The following is a 23,771-nucleotide window of genomic DNA, read 5'->3' as shown; positions in this document are numbered from 1 at the left end:
CTATATCCCAACGGAGCCCAGACATGTTCAGTTTCAAACCAGGAACAACAGATTATTTGCATCGCGAATAGCGTTGTATTTTTTTTTTGGATGTTATTTCTTTTTTGTTTTTGGATATTATGTGTAATTTAGTCTTTATGTTAATTTTAATCTAAAAATTTTTTTAATTGTTTTTTATAATTTTTAAACATTATGTTTTATTTATTTTTTATATTTAAAAAATATTTGTCTCAATTTAAAAAAAATCAAAATAAATAAAAAATAAATTATAAAATGGAAAAAAAGTTGGTGTCATAAAAGATACAACATATTATCCATTTTCCACTTGGTGTTATAACATCATTGATAATATGGCATGTGATATGGCACCAAAATGGTGTTACATTTAGTTCTAAGGTAGGAATGAAAGTGGGTCCAAACCCGGACCCGGAAAACCCGGAACCGTTTAACGATATTTTTAAGAATCGGAAACCGGACCGGTATATAGGAACCGGGTCCGGTTTGGTTCCGGGTAAAGTGGATCTAGAACCGAAAAACCTAGAAATAGGAAAGTGGGTAAAGTAGAACCGGGTCAAATGGGTTTAGAACCGGAAAACCCAGATTTTTTTTTTATTACCCATAATCTTTCAACCGTTATAAAAAAATTAACAAACAAAAAATTACATTTAGGTTATTAGGTTATTGACGACATTGATTTATTTAAAAATAAATAAATAAATAAATAAATAGATATAACAATATTGGTTTAAAAAAATGACATTTAGGTCATATCACAGTTAGTTAACTTACGTGTTCATATTGGACTATTGGATAGGCAATTAGGCACTTCATACTTTGGATAAGGCATTGTACGTTGATTTATTTATTTATTTATTTATTTATTTATTTTAAGAAATTATGTATTTGACTATTGGATAATTTATTTTGGGCTGTGTGTTTTAATTTAAGATATGTTGAAATTCTAAATTGTTAGTTATTTATTTATTTGCAACCACACTAACTTTTTTTTTTTTTTTTGTATCTTTGACCTTGAAGGCTTCAATTTTGAAAATTTGAACATAAAAGCAAGAGACAAATTTTTTGACATTAGCAATCTTTTAATTTTCATGTTTTGTCAACATCTCACAACTTCTCATTATAAATAGGTCCTTCCACCTCTACATTTTCACTTAACTTATTATTCTCTAAGTTGAAGGTTTTGAGTTGTTTTTTCTTTTCAAGAACATTCATGGAAGCTAACCTCCTAATTCAAGTATGTTTCTTTTTAATTTTATACAAATATGCATTTAAAGTAATTGACTAATTTACGTCTTTATACTTCAATTAGGTTCCGTTTTGAATCTATTAGTTTTATAACTTTGATACTTCATTTTTTACATGCTTTAAATCTACCTAGATTTATTTTACTTAATTTGTTTAGCATTTGAATTTGAAGGAGAGGTCCACATGTTGGCAACATTTTGATATGTTGTGGGTAGTAGAAAATGATGGGGTTGAACGAAGGCAAGCAAGGTGTAAGTATTGTTTCGCTACACTTAAAGTCGATCCATCAAGACACGGTACAAGTAGTCTTAATAGACATTGTCATACGTGTGCCAAAAATCCGAATAATATAGGTAGGTAATAAGTTTTGTGCTTTTAATTTATTTGGTAGCATTTTTTTTAATACTAAATATGTTTATTTTTGTTTTATGTATAGAGATTGAAGATGCGTTAACTCGACAAGATGGTCAAGGAATAAGTGTTGTTTTGTTCTTAATTGTTTAAGAATTTTGATTTGAATTGTTTTGAATATTAGACTTTGATTTTGAATTGTTCAATAGGTACCATGAACTTGGACCCAACCATTGTCCCCTTCTTCGCTTGTGTTATGTTCTTTTCATTGTTATTTTACCACAACATAGATAAAAAGAAACATTCATTAAAATGATTATTAAAATGACGAAAACCATTGATTAAAATAAAAGTAATAAAAAAATAATAAAGTGGAATGTGGATGTGCATGCATTGATTAAAATATCATTCATTTATACTTGTTTACACCCACATGCACAATTGCATAGTACCAAACAAGTAAATTTGATTCAAGTTCAAAAACATTAATCAACCAAAACAAACACTTACAAACCAATAATCATTTATCAACAAAAAAAAAACAAAAATAGTATAACTACTCGTTAATATCTATCGGCCTTTTTCCATTTCCATTTTGGGTGCATATGGCGTCTTCCAACTCTAATACATATCATAAAAAAAATTAATATGAAAGTTAGCATATAACCAATGTTTTGTTATTAGATAATAAAATGAATTTGTTTGCTACCTTTAGCTACATCATCATCTTTAAGAATGTCATCGATGTTGTCAACAATTGGTTTCTTTGATTTCTTCACCCAATCTTGGGTGCAAACCAAAGCCTCTATTATAGGTACGGACAAGTTTGCTCGATAACTATCAATTATGCGACCGCTTGTACTAAAAGCGGACTCGGAAGCCACGGTAGATATTTGAATGCCCAAAAGATCTAATAACATAAACATATAATGTTAAATTATACTACATTATAATAAAAAATATAAGTAATTAAAATTATACCTTTTGCCATCCGCGAGAGAATTGGGTAACGAGATGCGTTATTTTTCCACCAAACCAATATATCAAAGTCCTTAACGCCTTGGGTTTGTCCTTCGTTCAAGTATCGTGTTAATTCCGTTTCCTTTGAAGCCGAGGAATTCACCGATTGAGCAAAATAGTCACCCACAAAGTCGTCATCATCATCAATATGCACGACATCTTGACTACCACCAGTTTCAAATGGTACATTAGAGTTGGTATTGTAACAATTAAAAAAGTTCTCAAATCTCGATTCAATATCCTTGATTAAAGACTTAGTCTTCGCAGTAATATCTAATTCGGAAAGGGGTTTATTTTCCGGCATCTTGTACTTGATCAATGTTTCAAAAGCATGTCTAAGAAATTCTGTCTTCATTCGCGGATCCAAGATAGTCGCAAAGTACATGTAGTCATTCAAAATTTCAAAATCTCCCCAATACTTCTCATATTTGTCTATCATATCCTTCCCAATTGAATAAAATCGTTTGTTTTTTGACCAAACCCGTATATGTTTGTAAATGTCACATACTTCTCCAAAAAACCGATTTGCCAATGGTTTTGAAGTCGTCGACACCAATTCTGTTTTCACCTTGAACTTCTCAAGAAAGGAGACCATTGCTCGACAAGTTACAAAATCTTCACTCACGGGGGTTACCACATCTCGTGCAAAGGAACGATCTACCAAAAAAAAGTTACAAAAAAAAATTAATATATCATTTTGGGGGGCTGTAAATGACTCTGTACATATGCAAATAAGGTGTTTCCAAAGTCTATAACTATTGCCAAACAGTGAAATACAATTTTAAAAAAAAATCAGCCCAAACAGATTCATAACGAAGTAGATATGACAGTTTAAAGTTAACGAAAAATTCTAAAATAATGCTGTTAACATATTCAAAACAGCTTTGATATATCATTTTTCAAGGGCTGTAACTTACTCAAAACACATGCAAATTAGGTGTTTCCAAAGTCTATAACTATTGCCAAACAGTGAACTACAATTAAAAAAAAAATCAGCCCAAATGGATTAATAACGAAGTAGATATGACAGTTTAAAGTTAATGAAAAATTCTAAAATAATGCTATTAACATATTCAAAACAGCTTTGATATATCATTTTTCGAGGGCTGTAACTTACTCAAAACACATGCAAATTAGGTGTTTCCAAAGTCTATAACTATTGCCTAACAATGAACTACAACTTAAAAAAAATAAGCCCAAACGGATTCATAACGAAGTAGATATGACAGTTTAAAGTTAACGAAAAATTCTAAAATAATGTTGTTAACATATTCAAAACAGCTTTGATATATCATTTTTCGAGGGCTGTAACTTACTTAAAACACATGCAAATTAGGTGTTTCCAAAGTCTATAACTATTGCCAAACAATGAACTACAATTTTAAAAAAAATCAGCCCAAACGGATTCATAACGAAGTAGATATGACAGTTTAAATAGGGCTAAAAATTTAGCAAGAATGCAGAAAAAAATTACCTTCCATTTCATACTCGTAGAAAGCTTTTTCTAAATCCACCGCGATCTTCAATAAGTCGTAAGTTGAGTTCCAACGAGTGGGACAATCGTTGCACAAAAATTTGGTTGATTCCACCCCGACGGCTTTCATGCACTTTTTAAATAAAGCAATCCGTTGTGTGGACTTTCTAATATATCTTACGGCGTCTTGCAAACATTTAACACTCTCGTCATTTTTATTCATCCCGTCTCTCACAATTAGATTGATAATGTGTGCCATACACCTAATGTGAAAGTGTTTTCTTTCATTGTACAAGTTTGGTAATTTTTTTTTAGAAACTCTATTGCTCTGTCATTAGAACTTGCATTATCAACCGTACAAGTCATGACATTTTTAATACCCCACCCTTGAATACATTTCAACACTTCTTTTCCGATATCTTCCCCCCGTTGACTATCTAATTTTTTAAAGTTGATTATCCTTTTGTGCATCCCCCAGTTATCATCAATAAAGTGTGCGGTAATGACAATATAATGCACCCTTTTACTCGGACTTGTCCAACAATCGGTGGTCAAATGAACCGTGTTAAGTGGATTACATAAGAATGTTACTAACTTATTTCTTTCTTCTTGATAATAAAGTGACACTTTTTTTGAAATTGTTGTTCGACAAGGTACAACCACCTTCCCGTTTAGTGCGTTTGTGTATTCAATAAAGGCCTCATTTTCTACAAATTTAAAAGGTAGACCACCCACTACAAACAAATTCAACATAGACTTTTTAATTCGTTTGTCGTCATGTTTCCAAGTGCTAACACTACCCTCCCCGTTTGGTTCTTTTTTAAATTGTAATGTTTGTTGGTTTTTCAAATTCTCGGGGTTTTGCTTACAATTCTTTGCATGCTTATTTAAGCTAGACGTACTGGTATTATTCCCGTCGGCTTTGAGAACCCTCTCGCACCATTTGCACTTTCCATGCCGAACTCCATCAATAAATATCTTCTCAAATGATTTCCAACAATCGGACCTTGTTTTGCCTACTCTTTTTCTCTTTTGTGTTGGTTCCTCATTGATTTCTTGTTGAGTGTTGTCAACAAACACCTCGTCATCATCAAGCTATAATAGATAATAATAAAAACACAATTAAAATACAATAACACAACTTAATTCATAAACTTGGCCTACAATACATGACAATTAAGTCTCATCAATACTTGAACCACAAAAAATAACACAAATTGATTCATAAATTTGACCTACAATACATGACAATTAAGATTATGTCTATTAAGTAAATCATAAATAGTCCAGTGAAAAAGGTGAAACAACATCTATATTTTAGGGATATTAAGTGGGTCACTGAGATACCCTTGCTAGGAAATAGGTGCATGAAACAAATGTGTTAACTAAGCACATGCTGGGTAAGTGGGTATTATGCAACTTTATGAATTTAAAATGACAATTTTATCCTTTGATTATCAAGTCTTTACCAAAAATGTTAGGGGTATTTATGTGGAATTGTGGATTAACAGAAAGCCATTGATAAGCATATGTCACGTGTTTCTTATACCTTTTCTTCTTTTCTAAAGTTTCAAGATAGACAAGTTGTATTTTGACTTTAGGAATCAAATTGTTTGACCAAAAGGTCAAACTGCACAAAATCAAGATTGGAACTTAATTGTGTATCTTCATTGTATTTTGACTTTAGGAATCAAATTGTTTGACCAAAAAGTTGTATTTTGACTTTAGGAATCAAATTGTTTGAATGTCTAGTAATTCCAAACGTCCACCATTGTTGCAATCACAGTGAAGGGCAAAAAAAAAAAAACCAGTTGTGTATCTTCACAAGACATGAAATCAAAATTCTTGACACTTACTTGTGTATCTTCATTGTTATCTATCCAATTGTCCACCATTGTCAATCACAAAGAGGAATTGTTGTTGTCGTCGATCACAATTGTCAAATTGGAAGGGCAAAAAAAAAAAAAACGAGATGGAACGTGAGGATCCAAAAAGAGTCGTCCCAAGTAGGGATGAAGATCGTCGATCACATATAAGGGCCAAACTTCTGATGCTGAGCAGAGAAAAAAAGTCGTCACTCGAATGTAGAATTGTCGATCAAATAAGAGGGATAACTCTTCAGTTCCGGTTCTTTTACCCTTACCGGTTCTTGGACACTAAATCGGTTCCTTGGCCCACTAAACCCGAGTTCGGTTTTTTTTAAACATATCCGGTTCAAAAACCCGGATAACCCGGACCCGTTGGACCCATACCCGAAATACCCGGAACCCGGTTAAGAGTAATTTTGGAACCCAATACCCGGACCGTTTAAGCATTTTCCGGTTATACCGGTTCCGGTTCCGATTCCGGTCCGAGTTTCCGGTTTTATAACTCATCCCTAGTCTAAGGGAGTCGATGATTGATTTTGATGATAATTATTCTTTAAAAGGAATACAATAATTAACTACAAATGTAAAGGTAATCATTTGACAACGCATCCAAAGTTCCAAACACACCTATAACTCCGCTGTTTTCAAACCGATCGAATTAGGTTACGTTTGTAAATCTTTGAAGTTAGGTTTAATCGCAATTGACCAAAACCAAGAAATCAGATAGCGACGGAGACGTGGGTGTTAAAAAGGCCTTATCCACGCTGTCACGTCAGCAGCATATACTCGGTATTCTACTTATCCCCGCCCACAGTTTTCTCGGTTCCACCTTCTTTCTCCCATCGTCCCCCTTCGGTGTTTGCAACCAATATTTTTCCTAATCCATTTCTTGATTTCCTCTCATCAATGCTTAATCCTAATCCCTTAAAACCCACTCAACAACTCGATGAATCGGTCTCTTTATTCTCTTCTTGACCCATCGAAACCGTTTATTCCATCGTTTCCAGATCCTAGTGCACAATTTTAGCCTAGTTTCTCGTTTGGGTTCTTTCAAATTGACGAGTTTTGATACGAAATCGTATCTTTTGGTGAATGTACGAGGCTTCGAAATCGAATCTCAGATTGTGGTGTATTGATTGATAACCTAATATTTGGTGAATTCAAGTGTGCTCTGTTCTGATCGGTGGGTCTGCTTTCAAGTTGAATTAAATTCATAAAAACTGAATCTTGAAAAAATTTCAAGGGTTTCTTGGTTTGATTTCAAGTTTTGAGTATGGTGGCTATAAAAATTGGGATGCTTCACTATGTATTGGACCATGTATATGGTGCATTCATGCACAGAACAAAACTAAGCACACCGTTCTTTTCAAGAGGATGGGGTGGCACAAAGCTTGATCTTTTAGAACGAATGATTCGACAGATTTTCCCAGTAGTTGAAGGCCAAAATTGGCCTCCAAGATTGATTCAACCCGTTTGGAAAACAGTTTGGGAAACCAAAAGTGCTTGTTTGAAAGAAGGTGTTTTCAGGACCCCTTGTGATGAACAACTTATCAATGCATTGCCTCCTGAGAGTCACATTGCAAGAGTTGCTTTTCTAGCCCCAAAATTTGTCCCAACTCACAAAATGGCTTGTGTTGTTCATCTCGCAGGTATACACCATTAAAACATAAAATTTACTGTTTCCGATAATGATGATTGGATTTGAAATCTTTGATTATGAACTTTAGGTACTGGGGACCATAGTTTTGAGCGAAGGTTGCGACTTGGTGGGCCACTTTTGAAGGAAAATATAGCAACAATGGTTCTTGAGAGGTAATAACCAATTCCATTATTGATTTTCGCTTCCCACATCTTATCTTTTATTCTTTTCAAAATTGTGTAGCCCTTTTTATGGACAAAGGCGCCCATTTCTTCAAAGTGGGTCAAAATTGTTATGTGTGAGTGATTTGCTGTTATTAGGAAGAGCTACCATTGAAGAAGCACGCAGTCTCCTACATTGGTTGGATTCTGAAGCAGGTTTTGGTAAAATGGGCGTTTGTGGTCTAAGCATGGGTAACTTTTCAACTCTAATACTATCTTTTAAGGGCAAACGAGTCAAATCACTTTGTTTTTACACAAAAATTAGGGCCAAAGGGCAACACTTTATTTGAAAACGATACAGTAGCGAAATGCATAAGCTCTGAAATTTCTTCTACATAGATATCAAGAAATGTAAAGCTTTCAAGGTCTTTTAGGGTTTGTTTATGGTGTTTAGGTGGAGTACATGCTGCCATGGTTGGATCATTACATCCTACACCTATTGCTACATTTCCATTTCTATCCCCGCATTCTGCTGTTGTGGCATTCTGTGAAGGAGTATTAAAGCATGCAACAGCTTGGGAAGCACTAAGAGATGATCTTTCAGTGCATAATGCTGGTATGACACTTGATGAAGTAAGAGAGCGGATGAGAAACGTATTGTCTCTCACAGATGTCACACGTTTCCCAATACCCAAAAACCCTGACGCTGTTATTCTTGTTGCAGCCACTGTAAGCACCCCATATATAGGCCCCTGATTTGAACCCTAATACTATGTTTTATGAGTGTAAATTCAAATTTTGGTGTTGGTGTTTGTTAGGATGATGGATACATACCCAAACACTCGGTGTTGGAGGTGCAAAGAGCTTGGCCAGGATCTGAAGTGAGATGGGTGACAGGTGGACATGTGTCATCGTTCATTCTTCACAATGGGGAGTTCAGAAGAGCCATTAGAGACGGGTTAAACAGATTACAGTGGAAGGAGTCTCCTTTATGATATTGTCAGGTGTGAATGAAAAGACAAACAAGATACTAACCTGTAAAGTTGATACAAAACAGGAAGGAATAGATTTGTCTTGTACATTGTTGTGCTGAGTGGTTTGATTTTAACAATTTGATTATCTTCATTTGATTATTTTAAATGATTTAGTCTTTGTAACTCCTGTAATTGATATATTATTTTGGTTTTGTTTTAATCAAATTAACCAGGATGTTGCTGAAATTAAAGATCAAATGACAAATAAAATGTCTGTCTTTGCAGTTTTTGTTGATTATCTGTTTCAGGCAACTTGGTCAAAAGCATAATTTAGTCTTGTAGAACTAAGAATATATTATTGATTTGTATATTTATCCTTTTATTTTCATCATGAATTTGTGAGTAGCTAAGCCACTTAACTATTATTTTGACACTATTTAGCCTATTTTTGGTCATAAAGTGATCAGAGCTACACAAAACTATTACTTACCCTCAAACTTGAAAGGATCTTGGTGGTGAAATGAGGAAGTTCAAAATCCAAGTTAAGGTAACACAAATGTGTTACAAGGGCATTCTTGTGTAATGAATGGGAAAAAGGGCTAGGACGAATAAAAGATGCAAGGAGGCCAAAAAAGATGCAAAAAGTGGTGCCCAACGTGAAATATATGACATACGAAGAGATGTATATGAGGTTGGATATTAAAGGATGGGAGAATGAAATTTACAAGTTATCAAAATCTAGATAGAGAAGAAAAAAGCGACATGAAATGTCAGTTATATATATGACATGACAGTGGTTGAATTCTAGTGAAAGATGTTAATCTTAAGGGGAGATGGAGTAGTTACTTTTCATTCTTTATTTACGAGACAACATTGTTTAAGATGGAGAGAATGGAGAGGGCATTGAAGGGCGAACAACATACATACAATGAATGCTTATGCATGGATATTAAAAGTGAGAAAGTGAAATAGGACTTATACAGGATTAGGAAGAACAAAGTTGTACACTATGGCATTGCCTTGAGTAATTGGAAATGTGACTACAGGTAAACCTTTTTCAACACTATTTAAAAGCATGCCTAGGCGTTATGGAGTGGATATCTACAATTGTGATATCGATTTGTAAGAATGAAGGTGACACCTATAGTTATGGCAACAATCAAGGTATAAGCTTCTTAGTCATACCATGAAACTATGTGAAGAGAGTGTTTGAAGGCAGGTTACAATGTGAAATATTCGTAACCAAAACTAAATACGTGGGAGGTCAACGAATAAGACAATCCACCTTCTCAGGCGCCTTTGTCTTTCCTCCTTATGCGCCTTATGGGGAAAATATAGAAAAAAATATCTAGAGATATACACATGGTGTTTACTGAACTTGATAAAACATATGATAATACATCAGTGAGATGATTTGGAGGAACCTCGAAGACAGATTTATGTCTGAACGAGAAATAACGTGGAAGACAGATTTATATCCCAAGATGATTTGGTGGGACCTGGTCCTAGTCCTATGGAGATATGTCGGGCTATTCACAATATGTATTTATTGACATTCAGAAACTTATGTCCGAACAACGGTGGGCGACTGAGAATATTTCCTAGAGGAAAAAGGATCCACCACGAATCTTCCTTACATTTTCGTTGACTATCAATGAGGTTTCTCATGACATCTCGAGATTAGTGACATGGTTTATGCTTAGGCTAGGAGGTAGACACGATAACAAGACTAAATCCTTGGTTGTATATTAGGACAACTTTGACAAAAAAAAAGGCTATAGATTAATACCAACAAGATGAAATAACTTTGTTATAATTTTAGCAAAGAGTGTGAGCGTAATAGTGAGAGACTACAATGAGGCTCAAGTAATACGCTCAAAGAGATCCACAAGAAATGGGATTTAGAGGACGATGTTACACACCACATAGAGATGAGATGGTTAAAGTGGAGGTTGCCACATGAGTTTGTTAAAATTGAAGGGAAAATTGTATAAAGTTGCATCATCCTGGCTATGTTCTAGGGATCAATATGTTAGCCAAAAAAGAAGAAGCATGAGAGAAAGTAGAAAGTTGTGCAATGAGGATGCTACGATGGACAAGTAATAGAATAATATTACACATGTTAACTTTCAGTAAATAAGAATATGCTGGAAATGGCGCCTATCACTGGAAAAATAGGGAATGAAGATTAATGTGGTCTATACATGTATAGAGGATGTAAAAGTAACGGACAACTATGGTAAAGAGGGTGAAGACTTTCATCATCATTTCGGAGGGGAGGAGAGGTGACCGATGAGGAGGTGTGAAAAAAACTTAAGGTTGGACCTGAAAGAGTTGACATTTTCGGAGAAACTTAACCTTAAATATGAACAGTGTTGTAAAACTCGTCAAGTTGGCCGATTACTCAGCCCAGTACTTCCTACTCGGCCCCTTACCGAAATGAATTATAGAATTTGAGTACTCCCCAATCGGCCTCTTACTGAAGCAAACAATATTGTAAAACTCAACCAACTCGGTGATTAATATGTATAATATACTTAATAATTTATTATTTAACACACATGTGATTATTAGTCTCTCTCTCTCTCGCTCTCTCTCTCTCTCTCTCTCTCTATATATATATATATATATATATATATATATATATATATATATATATATATATATATATAGAGAGAGAGAGAGAGAGAGAGAAAGAGATAGGTTCAAATGTTTTCACTATCTATTTGTGCATGTATGATTGATTCTGGACCAATCATTTTAGTTATTTTAAGAAAGTAATTAATGCATATTAAATGCTGAAGATGTAATTAATAGCCATTATATCTTCAACATTTAATATGCATTAATTATTTTCTTAAAATAACTAAAATGATTGGTCCAGAATCAATCATACATGCACACAATAGATAGTGAAAACAAAATAACCTAACCCTATATATATATATATATATATATATATATATATATATATATATATATATATATATATATATATATATATATATATCTTAAATTTTCAGTAATTATATTTCAAAATGAGATCATTGTGTGTTTTTCAGTTTTGTGTATTCAAATGTATTTAATTTTGTTATATATTTCAATCAAGTTATGATTTTGACATATATAATTTCCCTAAAAGTATTTTTACATGAATTACCGAATTCAAGTATTCCCCGGATATTCGCTACTCCGCAGTCGACCGAACAAGTACCGAATAGCAAATTCTACAACTTTTGATATAATGCAGTGAAAACTTAAAATATGATAGTTAAATAGGATAGATCTTAGTTTCCATATTTTAGTATGTTATTTTTCTGAGTTTATTATTACGTTATTTATTATCATAATTATTCCACTTTAAGAGCTATAGTTTGTATCATTCTATTCAATCTCCCCTTAGCAATATCTCTAAAGTAATGATACGAATGAAAGAGTTTGACACTTCCCAAAAGATAACTTAAGCTATGAAGGGGTGAAGGGTTAAAATAAAGATAGTTGAGTAGTTTTATTAATATATTTTTGATTGTCTTATTTATTCTATTTTTTGATATTCATATCTACTGTCTGTATCATTTTATTAAATCAACCCCCACCCACACACTCAACTTTTCTTATTCAGTATTTTTTGGTTCTCTCTTCATGTTAGTGATCTTCAATGAAAATATTCTATCTAGCCTTGGGTAATTGTTACACCTTAGATATGCATCTTTGTTTTCCAAAACCAGCTGAGCTATGGCCTATATCTCATGGTGCAAGATTATATTTATATTTTATTACCTTTTCTAGTGAAACTCGCTTTCAACCGCTTCAACACACTTATTATACATATGAAGATTAAAAAGATCCTGAAGTTTGTATGTTTCGACCAAAAGTTTACAAAGCTGGGTTGTTGATGAACGTAAAAATCACAAACTATAAACTATGATCAACATCTTTTACAATTGCAATGATGGTTTTGAAACACATTATAAAGATCTAATTTAACTTTTCCATATCTATAAATACGCCTTTCCACAGTTAAAATTTCATATGAAAATGAAGACATCTTTCTTCACCATTGCTCTTCTCTCCCTCTTCCTCTCCCTTTACCCTTCTCTCTCCCAACGTTGCAACAAAAAAGACGAAAAAATCCTTCTCAGAATCAAAAAATCATTTGGAAATCCCGATGTCTTAACAACTTGGACCAAAGAAATCGACTGTTGTTCATGGTACTCTGTGCAATGTGACGAGTACACCGATCGTATCAGTGCACTCACCATCTTCTCCGGCAACATCTCCGGTCGAATCACAGAGGCCATCGGCAACCTCCCTTACCTCGAAACCCTAATTTTGCGGAAGCTCACAAATCTCACCGGCCAAATTCCGTCTTCAATTGCCAAACTCACCAAACTCAAAACTCTCACCATTAGCTATACAAATATCTCCGGCCCCATCCCTTCTTTCCTCAGTCAAATCAAAAGCTTAGCGACACTGGATTTATCGTACAATGGTTTCACCGGAACAATCCCGCCGGAGCTCTCTTTGTTGCCAAAACTCCGAACACTTCGCCTGGACAGGAATAGACTAACCGGAACAATTCCTGAGTCGTTTGGGAATTTCACCGGAAGGCTTCCGGCGATTTATCTATCTCATAACCTACTGAATGGAAGTGTACCCCAGTCAATGGCTCAGGTGAACTTCACGGCGTTAGATTTGTCCAGAAACAGGCTCATGGGAGACTTGTCGGTGTTTTTTGGGATGAATAAGACGATTAAAGCTGCTAATTTTTCGAGGAACTTGTTTGAGTTTAACTTCTCGAATTTGAATCAGTTTCCGGAGAGCTTGTCGGTGTTAGATTTGAATCATAACAGGATATATGGGAGTTTGCCGGCGACGTTGACAGGACTAAAATTGCAGACGTGGAACGTTAGTTTCAATAGACTGTGTGGTGAAATTCCGACCGGCGGAAGTTTGCAGAAGTACGATAGCTCGGCGTATTTTCATAACCAGTGCCTGTGTGGCTCTCCATTGCCTGCATGCTAATAAAATTCAAGAATATCTTCATAACTTCTAGAAGCTTTTATTTATTTCTATTTTATAGTTGTAAAGTTGCTTTGAGAAGTTAATAAAAATATGTTCAAAATTTATAGTTATTGAGTTTTTCGTTAGGGAATCCATACTACTCGAAGAAACCGTTATCTTATATTTATGTCTAGATAAAATAATTTTATCTCTTGATCATATTTAAAATAATGTTTTCTCACCGACATTTGTGATATTAGAAAACCTCAACATATTATGATGTATGAAAAAATCATGTTATTTTTTTTATATAAAAAACTATTTTATTTTCTGATTTTATATAATAAAATATTTTTATGTATTGATTTTGTACAAAAAAAACCTTTATTTTCCTCTTTATGTTTTGTATTTTTCTTTTGAGAAATGATAATTGATAAATATCAAGAAAAAATGGTATAAGTGCATAATTTTTCATTGTTTTCTATTATCATTTTCTTTTTCTTTTTTGATAGACTATTTTGTTGCTCAAAATTTATGAATATCACCATACGTTTAGCCATTGTCCAATAAGAGAAGTTTTCGAGAAGAAAAATACAGTTTGCTTTCTTGATTCTTAATTTTGTGATGTTGTATTTATCTTTATATATGGAATCAATGATATATTTACCAATTATCTCAAGGGTTTCATTGGTAATCCCTCTCCTAAAATATATTCACTTCGTTCCTTTGTCGTTTTCTCTTTCTCTCTCTTCTTGGGACCCTTTTTGTTATAATCTCCATTTATCCATCACATTGAGTTTGTTATGATTGACCCCCATGAGGTACACTTTCCTTCCATGACACACACCTTGGTTAGCTATAATGTGCTCATGATCATGGTCTCCAACTTCATATATCATCATCGAAAAGTCTTACTACTTATTTTGATGTCGATTGAGGGGTTGCCTTGTCGTCTCCACATCCGGGAACTTTATTTTTATGGGTGACAACCACAACCCTTGTTCATCAGAGTGTGTGTATTATTTCTCCTTCCGGTGTCAAAGCTAAATACATAGGGTGGTAATCTAGTCATCAAAACATCTTGGGTTTGCAATGTCATCTGCGAACTCCATTGCCTTAACACCAAGGTCATCATTTTCTATTGTAACAACTTCAATTTTCAAGTTTCATTTGCCCGTTATAGGTTATTGTGTTGCAACCTTCTTGTTCCTCTTTGTTGTGCTTGTTTTATTTGACTCATACACGTACTCCTCTTTTATTGGTGTCATTGCAAATCTATGTTTCACATTGCAAAGGGCATTTATTGGCATTTATTGAAACAGTCGTCTATCCACATGTAAACTACCAACTTCGATCTCCCAATACCCGGTTCATATAGGATTTAGGGTTTGATGTGATATTGATTTTAAAAATAAAATGTAAAATGTAAAATAGACTTATTTTATTAGAATGTGTGATGCTAAGCAAAAATAAACAAATAAATAAATAAAAATAAATGAACTTCAATGACTTTTTGGTATTTACATTTTCATAATTTCATTGCTTATTACCTTGCATCCATGTAAATAGTAAATATTTATTTTTGCATCTTTTTAACGATAGGTAACCACATTGTTGAAGTATGTGGGATCCGAACCTAAAACAATTCATTTTGAAATACTTATAATTCTCTAGCAATTAATCGACACTATTTCACCCCAAGATTAAAACATGTAAGATTCAAACGTAAGAACTTTTTAGACAACTCGTTTTGCGTGTCAACATAACAAAGATTACATACAAACTAAAATCCAAATATGATACAATTATAGAATCAGTAACACCGTGCATATTTTTTTACTTTTCCTTTGACGATTCTAGTCAATCCAGCAGTTAGTGGAGTACAAAAGTTTGCGAGTACAAATGACATCGAGGATCCTTTTGTTATGTAAAATTTAATGATTACTTTGGTGTATATTTTATATTGTTACGTTATTAAGTATGAATTTGCTTGTTTATTTTTATACTTGCAATCTTCTAATTTTGGTTATAAACTTGCATTGTAAACGATTTTTGTTTTGTTTTGTTCTTTAGCACCAATAATTAGTTTTTTAGTTTCAAATAAAAGTGGTTACAATTCCTCATAAGTTAAGAATCAAAATAAACTTTATCGTTTAATCTGACGAACTAAAAAGGCTTCAAATACAAATACATAAAACCATTCACGTCTTCAATCGAGTAAACTTTGTATGATAAATATTATGTTCATTTAACTACCAACAAAGTAGGTTAACAAATGCAACACACATGAGTCCGCACAAGATTTGTGTGTTTCATCTTCTCAGATTTTTGTGTTTATTTGCTTAACCAAACTTCCTTTTTGGTACAATTAAAACTACAATATTTATTTTAAATTTCTTTATCTTTTGGAATAAAACATTACAAGGACGCACTAATTTTATAAATTTCAAGCCTTTTTTTTTGTGAGTCTTGGAAACACCATTGGCTTTTGGGCCTAAGCGAAAGTAACTTGGGCCTCGAAACCACTATGGACTTCCCCATAAGTTTTAGGCCTTTTCCACATTAAAGAGAATCTTGCAATCTTGCATATGTTTTATTGATATTTAAATAAGCCCATATAATACCATATGAAAGCGAGGATTTGCTGCTATATGTATATACAGACAAGTGGAGCTGAGCACATATTCTCGATTATGTGAGAGAGGAGCATTCATCAAGAATAAAGGTGAAAGCAGAGTTTATCACAAGAATCTTTAAAATTCATCAACACATAAGGAAAATAGAAAAATCAGTAATGGTAGGCTTGGTAGATATAAAAGGAGAGAATAAAGATGAAAGAATATTAAAAAAAAAAGCATCTTTCTCCTAACTATCATCACACTGGCATCAAAACTTTCACCATACCACACTACTTTTCTTAGCATATAACAAGTGTTTAATCTCACAAAATATATTATATAACTTGCTCTCCATATTTAATACAATTAGCAACACCAAAAAGACAAGGTTTTATCTCATGGGTAGTGTTTTCTTTTCAAGAGAATCTAACACATCCTACATACAGTTCAATTTTAACTTCAAAAAGCTTATCTTTGTCACACCTCAGCCAACTTTTTCCATAAATTATGAGTTTTTTCAACACTCCACCCTACTTTTTCCATCAATGATTATCAACGAAAGCCAAATTATTTTCAACTTCAACTCAAGACTAAATACGAAGAAAGGTATCAACTTACATTGATGCGTTTAAAGAAAGCAAACAATCAAAGCACCTTTTGCTAGGTTCTCCTTCCACTAATGTTTATGGTCACATTTCAAAAAGAAAAAAATAAATAACAAAAGGCAAATATTCACAAATGACAACTACAAAAAACGGTTTCACATCACATGTTCCAATTTCCATGAGTTTCAAAGCAACAAAGAAACCAAAAACACACATAAAAACTGCAACTCTCATACAGAAAACAGAGATCAAAGTAAACTTGTACAACCCCAGTTCATAAAAAGGTAATGAATTTCTGCTTGATAACCTATTACAACCTTAGTGAAATCTAACAAACTAATGACTATATCTTGATCGGGTTATTTCCAGGTGATCAATAAATGGGTTCTAAACCAGCTGCAGCAAATCCAGATGACTACAAACTCAAAGACACAAAGCCACAACTCGGTGAAAGATGGCCACATGGCGGAATAAGAGGAGGTGGAGGGTGGATAAGCAGTGATAGAGTCACAAGCACATACGATCTTGTAGAACAAATGTATTATCTTTATGTTCGTGTTGAAAAAGCAAGAGATCTCCCTATCAACCCTTTGACTGCAAGCTGTGATCCCTATGTTGAAGTCAAACTCGGAAACTACAAAGGAAAAACACAGCATTTTGAAAAGAGAACATACGCAGAATGGAAACAAGTGTTTGCGTTTTCAAAAGAGAAAATACAATCAACTGTTCTTGAAGTTTACGTGAAAGATAAAGACATGATTGCAAGAGATGATTATTTAGGGAAAGTCGTGTTTGACATGAATGAAGTCCCGACACGGGTCCCACCAGACAGCCCGTTAGCACCTCAATGGTATCGGTTAGAAGATCGAAAAGGAGACAGAAAAGTCAAAGGAGAGGTGATGCTTGCAGTTTGGATGGGGACACAAGCGGATGAAGCTTTTTCAGAAGCATGGCATTCAGATGCTGCAACTGTTCATGGTGAAGGTGTTTTTAGTGTGAGATCAAAAGTTTATGTTTCTCCTAAACTTTGGTATCTTAGAGTTAATGTAATCGAAGCACATGATGTCGAATCGGCTGACAAAAGTCAACTCCCGCAAGTTTTTGTCAAAGCTCAACTCGGGAACCAGATACTAAAGACGAAATTGTCCCCAACAAAAACAACAAATCCGATGTGGAACGAGGATTTGGTGTTTGTAGCAGCCGAGCCGTTTGAAGAACAGTTAGTTCTCACACTCGAAAACAAAGCAACTTCAAAAGAAGAGATCGTGGGTAGAATCGTCCTTCCACTTACCGCGTTTGAAAAACGGTTAGATCATCGAACTGTTCATTCAAAATGGTACAATCTTGAACAATTTGGATTTGCAATGTTGGAAGGTGGACAAAGAATGGAGCTTAAATTCTCAACTAGGATTCATCTAAGAGTGTGTCTAGAAGGTGGTTACCATGTTCTAGATGAATCTACAATGTATATAAGCGATCAACGACCCACGGCCCGTCAATTATGGAAAAAACCAATCGGAATCCTCGAAATCGGGATTTTAAGCGCGCAAGGACTTCAAGGGATGAAAACGAAAGACGGAAAGAAAACAACAGACGCGTATTGTGTAGCGAAATACGGACAAAAATGGGTGCGAACGCGTACAATTTTGGAGAGTTTTAACCCGAAATGGAACGAACAGTATACGTGGGAAGTATACGACCCGTGTACGGTTGTTAGTTTGGGGGTATTTGACAATGCCCATTTAGGCGGGAATGGAAACGGAGGGAGTGGAAAGGATTCGAGAATTGGAAAGATAAGAATCCGGTTATCGACATTGGAAACGGATCGAATCTACACGCATTCGTATCCGCTTCTTGTTTTACAGCCTTCGGGGTTGAAAAAAACCGGTGAGTTACAGTTAGCGTTTCGGTTTACTTGTTTATCGTTAGCGAATATGATTTATCTTTATAGTCAACCTTTACTACCTAAAATGCATTATCAACATCCGTTGACTATAAGTCAGCTGGATACATTAAGATATCAAGCCATGAACATTGTGGCAATTCGGTTGGGAAGAGCCGAGCCTCCGTTAAGAAGAGAAGTGGTTGAATACATGTTGGATGTTGACTCGCATATGTGGAGTATGAGAAGAAGTAAAGCGAATTTTTTTCGAATTGTTTCGGTTTTCACGGGTGTGATTTCAATGAGTAAGTGGTTAGGAGATGTTTCGAATTGGAAAAATCCCGTAACTACCCTCCTGGTTCATGTTCTTTTTTTTATATTGGTTTGTTTTCCGGAGTTGATTCTTCCAACTGGATTCCTGTATATGTTTCTTATTGGAGTATGGAATTACCGATTCCGTCCGCGTCATCCGCCACATATGGACACGAAGCTGTCGTGGGCTGAAGCTGTTCAGCCGGATGAATTGGATGAAGAGTTTGATTCTTTTCCTTCTTCAAAGCCACAGGATGTGACGAAGATGAGGTATGATAGGCTTAGGAGTGTGGCTGGAAGGATACAGACAGTGGTTGGGGATATTGCAACACAAGGGGAGAGGTTTCAGGCGTTGCTGAGCTGGCGGGACCCGAGGGCGACCTGTTTGTTTGTGGTTCTATGTCTTGTGGTAGCTGTTGCTCTGTATGTGACGCCTTTTAAGCTTGTTGTTTTGGGGATGGGTTTGTTTTTGTTGAGGCATCCGAGGTTTAGAAGCAAGATGCCTTCAGCGCCTAGTAATTTCTTCAGGAGATTACCAGCTCGAGCTGATAGCATGCTTTGAGGAAGGAGAAGTAAAGGGAAACTATAGAGTGTTTGGTATACGATATTGTCTTCATTTTGTAATTTGTATTATGATTTGATGTTTTGTTTCGATTGAATGTTCAAGTTTAAGTGCTTCAAAAATTCACTAGCTCATCTCATAGACAGAGTATGTTTTACTGATTCAAACTTCAGAATTTATGAAATCTCGTCTAAATTTGAGGACATTATAGTCTTCCACAAAAAATTTGATTCAAACTTACAGCATAAAAATAGCATTCCTACAAACTTTAATTCATCAAATAGTAGGATGAATCTGTAAATCTCAGCAAATTCATCGTAGTGTAGTTCCAGAAATTACGAAATAAGGAAGAAAAAAAAAAGCAAGGTAGGAATTGTTGATGCAAAAAACGGAGAAGGATAAAGGATACCGTCCGAAAGAGCGTAATGCCATTGCGATGAAGAGAGACGGCAGTCATCGCCGGAAGAGAAGAGAAAGAGAGGCGACAACCCCTTCTTCCCCAAACCACCTCTGCCATCCTTCTCTTTCCTAAACCCTAAATTATTTTCTGAAAATCTTCGCTTTCTTACTCCTCGCTTAATTTCCATTGTATCTGGTTGGATGAATTAGGGTATTATGGGAAGACGAGCAAATTAGAAGAGTTTGCGTTTTTCAAAAAATAGTCATTCATTAGCGTCTTTATGAAATCGGCTTTTCCAAGCTGCTCTTGCTCTCATGTGATTTTTCGCTATAAGGCTGGGCGGAGTAATCACAGCATTTGCCGAACTCCATATCTAAAAAAAATGGGGTAAGAAGTTAGGAAGAGGAAGAAGAGAGAGACTCGAGTTGCCCTTCCAAGCTCAGTATGACATACCGAGTTCAAGGGCGGTGTTCGTCGAGTCCATGTCATCACTGCCGAATCGCTCTGTGAAGTCTAAAAATCTGAAATCTTTCATGGATATGGAGGGAATGTGAGGATGATACTTAAAATTTTCCTCTTAGAGTTTAAACTTACGCCTCGTCAGGAGAGAAAAAGAAGTGAAAACAATTGGAAGTAAAATGAATCATTTTGTTTTCTTTTTACAAATCCTTTTAAATCTCAAGGAAAGTTAGGAGGGAAAGTGATCCTTCTATTTCCCTCCACTTCTTTCCAATTCTCTCTTTTAATGAAACTCGGGAACACCAATTTCTTTTATTTTCTTTTCATTTACACCTATTTTCTTTCATTTCTCTCCTTAAGTTAAACTCGGGAACCGGGTGTTATAGTTTTTTTTTTATCAAACAGGCCTAAGGGGTTGTTTGATACTATGTTGACCGGTCCGGTCATGTTAGATAAATGGTAATTTTGTCTCACCCGGTCAAAAATTGCTTACCCACCTCCTGACTCGGTCTGATAAAAAAAACTGACCCGTTATGTGATGTTTTAATGACTTTTCTGCCCTAAATAAATGAACACGCATCTGGTTCTCCTATCAAACAGCTCCTCCTTTCTTCCACTGTTCCACACAACTTCAAGCAATTCCTCCTACCGGCCAAGTTCATCATCGCCGCCTCAGCAAGCCGCCGACCAAGTTCCAAGTTCGCCGACCTCCGCCTACCCATCAGTAAGATCGGAAATCGATTTTCTATAATTGACATTGAAATCAATTTTATGAAATTGGTGAAAATCGGATGATGCTTTTGGTGAGGATTGGATGTTTGCATCAGATTGGAGTATTTCAAATTTGAATTTTCTCCACCTCGTTTTCATATTCTTCCTTAAGCTATATCATACCAGAGATCTCCCAAAACTACTTTAAAGGCCCTTCAACAAGAGCACTATATGGGGGTATATCACTGCTGAGTGGATTTTGTGTTGCATATGATGCCAAATTGTTTCTCAAAACATGCTAGAAAACTCAAATCTGGTTGAAGAAGATTAGAAATGAATTGATCTAGTGAAGGGTAGTAGTTGTTTTTTGACCACCGAAACTTGGAAGAGTTTAAAGTAAAATAAGAAACCAGTGTGATAAAGGTCATTTTCGATTACATGATCAATAGTTATTGTCATCATCTAGTTTAGGTACCAACGTATCAGAGTTGAAATAGATGGTGCATGTAATAATACTATAAATATTACGTTTTCTTTTCATTGAAAGTTGAAATAGATTGTGCATGTATAACCTTTATTATACTCAAACTTATAGATTTTATAAAGCACAAAACAAATCAGAAAGGCAAAATGGTAATTTTAACATTTAAAACGGTCAGTCAGATATGTAATCAAACAATATTGTTTCAGTCGGAAGCCATTACAGTCAGAACTTGTGACTCAGTCAGGCTCTGACTCAATCAGATCTTACTCGGTCAGTAACTATCAAACAACCCCTAACTCAGGAACACAGAAACATACAAATTTTCTTTTATTTCTTTGGAACTCATAAACACGAAATAAGGAAATTTGTCATTCTCCTCCCTTTCTTTCTGTCAATATTTTCCTTCCTTTTCTTTTAGTGAATTTGGAAAGACTTGGAAAAATCATCGCTCTCGAGTTTCATTTAAGGAGAGAAAGGAAAAGACGTGAAAAGAAGATTTAAGTTAATTTTCTCAATAAACTATCCTCCTAAATCGGAATGAACCGGAGAGAAAGGAAAAAAAGATCAATTCTTTTTTTTTTTCTCTTCTTTTCTTTAGTGAACGCTGGAGTGAAGAGATTTAGGCACGATTTTTCATGGTAGCAGTGGGGACACCGCCCCTATTGTGCCATTTTCAATGTGGTTTGGCCGCATACGGCTCGAATTGGCCGCATCTTTCTCCTCTCTCCTACCTCATATCGTTCTCTCTTATGTGACATCCGATTTCACTTTGATTGTAGTAATAAAATATTTTTTTATAATCCTAATAAAAGTTTGTAGGTTTGATTATGATTTTGTAGATTTTGACTACCGACATGATTTCGTATAGTTTTCACTACTTTATATATAAAACGTTCTATAAAAAATTAGAATGTTATTGTTATATGTATTAATTTTTCTCCGAAGCATACCGAGTCCACTCACCTTCACCAAGATCTGCCAAAAAAAGGTCTAAGTTTTTGTAGAATATATAGACTATTGAAAATTGTATGAAATCATAATCAAAGACGACAAAAATCATAGTCAAAATTGAAGGAAAATTGGGATTGCAGGTCACATTAGAGGAAATCATAGGTGGCTTTTAGCCATTTGCGGTTAAAAAAATGAGCTTTATAGCGCCAAAATTGCATCCATATACATGAGATCACATCTGGAGGGTATGAAATCGTAGCTGCAAGTTATGAAATCGAAGTTGAAGAGGTCGATTTCATAGTTGACGTGACGGTGATTGCCTATGAAATGAGTGCCTATTTTTGGAAAAACACTAATTTTTAGTTATTTTTTCAAAAGTTATTAAGGTATTTGGTTATATTTTTAAATTTGTCCATAATTTCTTTTTTTGCATAATAGTTTTTTTAGGAATCTATATTATCTAATAAATAAAATTAGCTTTGTGTTAAATGTCACATTTTGAGAGGTCTTATCCTTACTTCTCTCTTGCACTCTAAGCATGTCACACTTTCAACTCAATTACTTAGTAAGGATGAGGTGTCTAGGAGTTCATTTAAAAATAACTTAACTACTTCTTGAAAAGTCAATGAGTAAAAAAATGTTTAGATATATAAAAATGACTTTTAAAACAATTTTTTGTTAACTCTTTGAAAATAAGATTTTAAGAAGTCGGGATTTGTAACTTCTTAAAACAACTTATAGCTTATTATGTTAAAAAAAAGACAATATTACCCTAATTATATACCTTTATCAGTGACTCATTATTCATAAGCCTACTGTAAACTATCAAGACATAAAACGGCTAGGGTTTACTATTATCAAATGAGAAGTACAAGATACAACGAAAGGAAAATACAGAATATATAAACTAACTAATTAGGGTTTTATAGCTAATGGGCCAACATAAGACCCAATACAAAATAAAGCCCAAAATCTTGTTAGGCTAACATCCCTCCTTAAACTCACAATACAACAACAATAAGCATTGAGAGTT

General features: G+C 34.5%; 3 protein-coding genes and 2 long non-coding RNA genes across 5 annotated transcripts; 4 read left to right on the top strand and 1 right to left on the bottom strand.

Moving 5' to 3' along the window:
• Nucleotides 1-1,182: 1,182 nt before the first annotated feature.
• Nucleotides 1,183-1,844, top strand: LOC145070861 (uncharacterized). Its single transcript, XR_013690115.1, has 3 exons — nucleotides 1,183-1,252; nucleotides 1,436-1,616; nucleotides 1,700-1,844. It is a non-coding gene; the product is annotated as an uncharacterized LOC145070861 (long non-coding RNA).
• A 4,912-nt stretch (nucleotides 1,845-6,756) lies between these two features.
• LOC145069688 (alpha/beta hydrolase family protein) lies at nucleotides 6,757-8,933 on the top strand. The gene is made up of 5 exons (XM_079016635.1): nucleotides 6,757-7,625; nucleotides 7,704-7,788; nucleotides 7,859-8,028; nucleotides 8,231-8,505; nucleotides 8,595-8,933. Exons 1-5 carry the CDS (start codon nucleotides 7,250-7,252, stop codon nucleotides 8,769-8,771), a joined length of 1,083 nt encoding a protein of 360 aa, XP_078872761.1. The 5' UTR covers nucleotides 6,757-7,249; the 3' UTR covers nucleotides 8,772-8,933.
• A 3,800-nt stretch (nucleotides 8,934-12,733) lies between these two features.
• LOC145071105 (polygalacturonase inhibitor-like) lies at nucleotides 12,734-13,881 on the top strand. The gene has a single exon (XM_079018018.1). It carries the CDS (start codon nucleotides 12,783-12,785, stop codon nucleotides 13,773-13,775), a length of 993 nt encoding a protein of 330 aa, XP_078874144.1. The 5' UTR covers nucleotides 12,734-12,782; the 3' UTR covers nucleotides 13,776-13,881.
• Nucleotides 13,882-17,110: 3,229 nt separating this feature from the next.
• LOC145065561 (FT-interacting protein 1-like) lies at nucleotides 17,111-19,862 on the top strand. Its single transcript, XM_079012583.1, has 2 exons — nucleotides 17,111-17,261; nucleotides 17,347-19,862. The coding sequence occupies exon 2, from the start codon at nucleotides 17,358-17,360 to the stop codon at nucleotides 19,731-19,733; it is 2,376 nt and encodes a 791-aa protein (XP_078868709.1). The 5' UTR covers nucleotides 17,111-17,261; nucleotides 17,347-17,357; the 3' UTR covers nucleotides 19,734-19,862.
• Nucleotides 19,863-19,958: 96 nt separating this feature from the next.
• On the bottom strand, nucleotides 19,959-20,718 carry LOC145065562 (uncharacterized). Its single transcript, XR_013688451.1, has 2 exons — nucleotides 20,587-20,718; nucleotides 19,959-20,506 (listed from the first exon to the last, which is right to left on the bottom strand). It is a non-coding gene; the product is annotated as an uncharacterized LOC145065562 (long non-coding RNA).
• Between the last annotated feature and the right edge of the window lie 3,053 nt (nucleotides 20,719-23,771).

The sequence above is a fragment of the Lactuca serriola genome, chromosome 8, assembly GCF_051521515.1.
Source record: "Lactuca serriola cultivar US96UC23 chromosome 8, Lser_US96UC23_V15, whole genome shotgun sequence".
In the NCBI taxonomy this organism is placed as follows: Eukaryota; Viridiplantae; Streptophyta; class Magnoliopsida; order Asterales; family Asteraceae; genus Lactuca; species Lactuca serriola.
The sequence above is the reverse complement of the archived record's forward strand: the minus strand, read 5'-3'. Positions and strand labels throughout refer to the sequence as shown.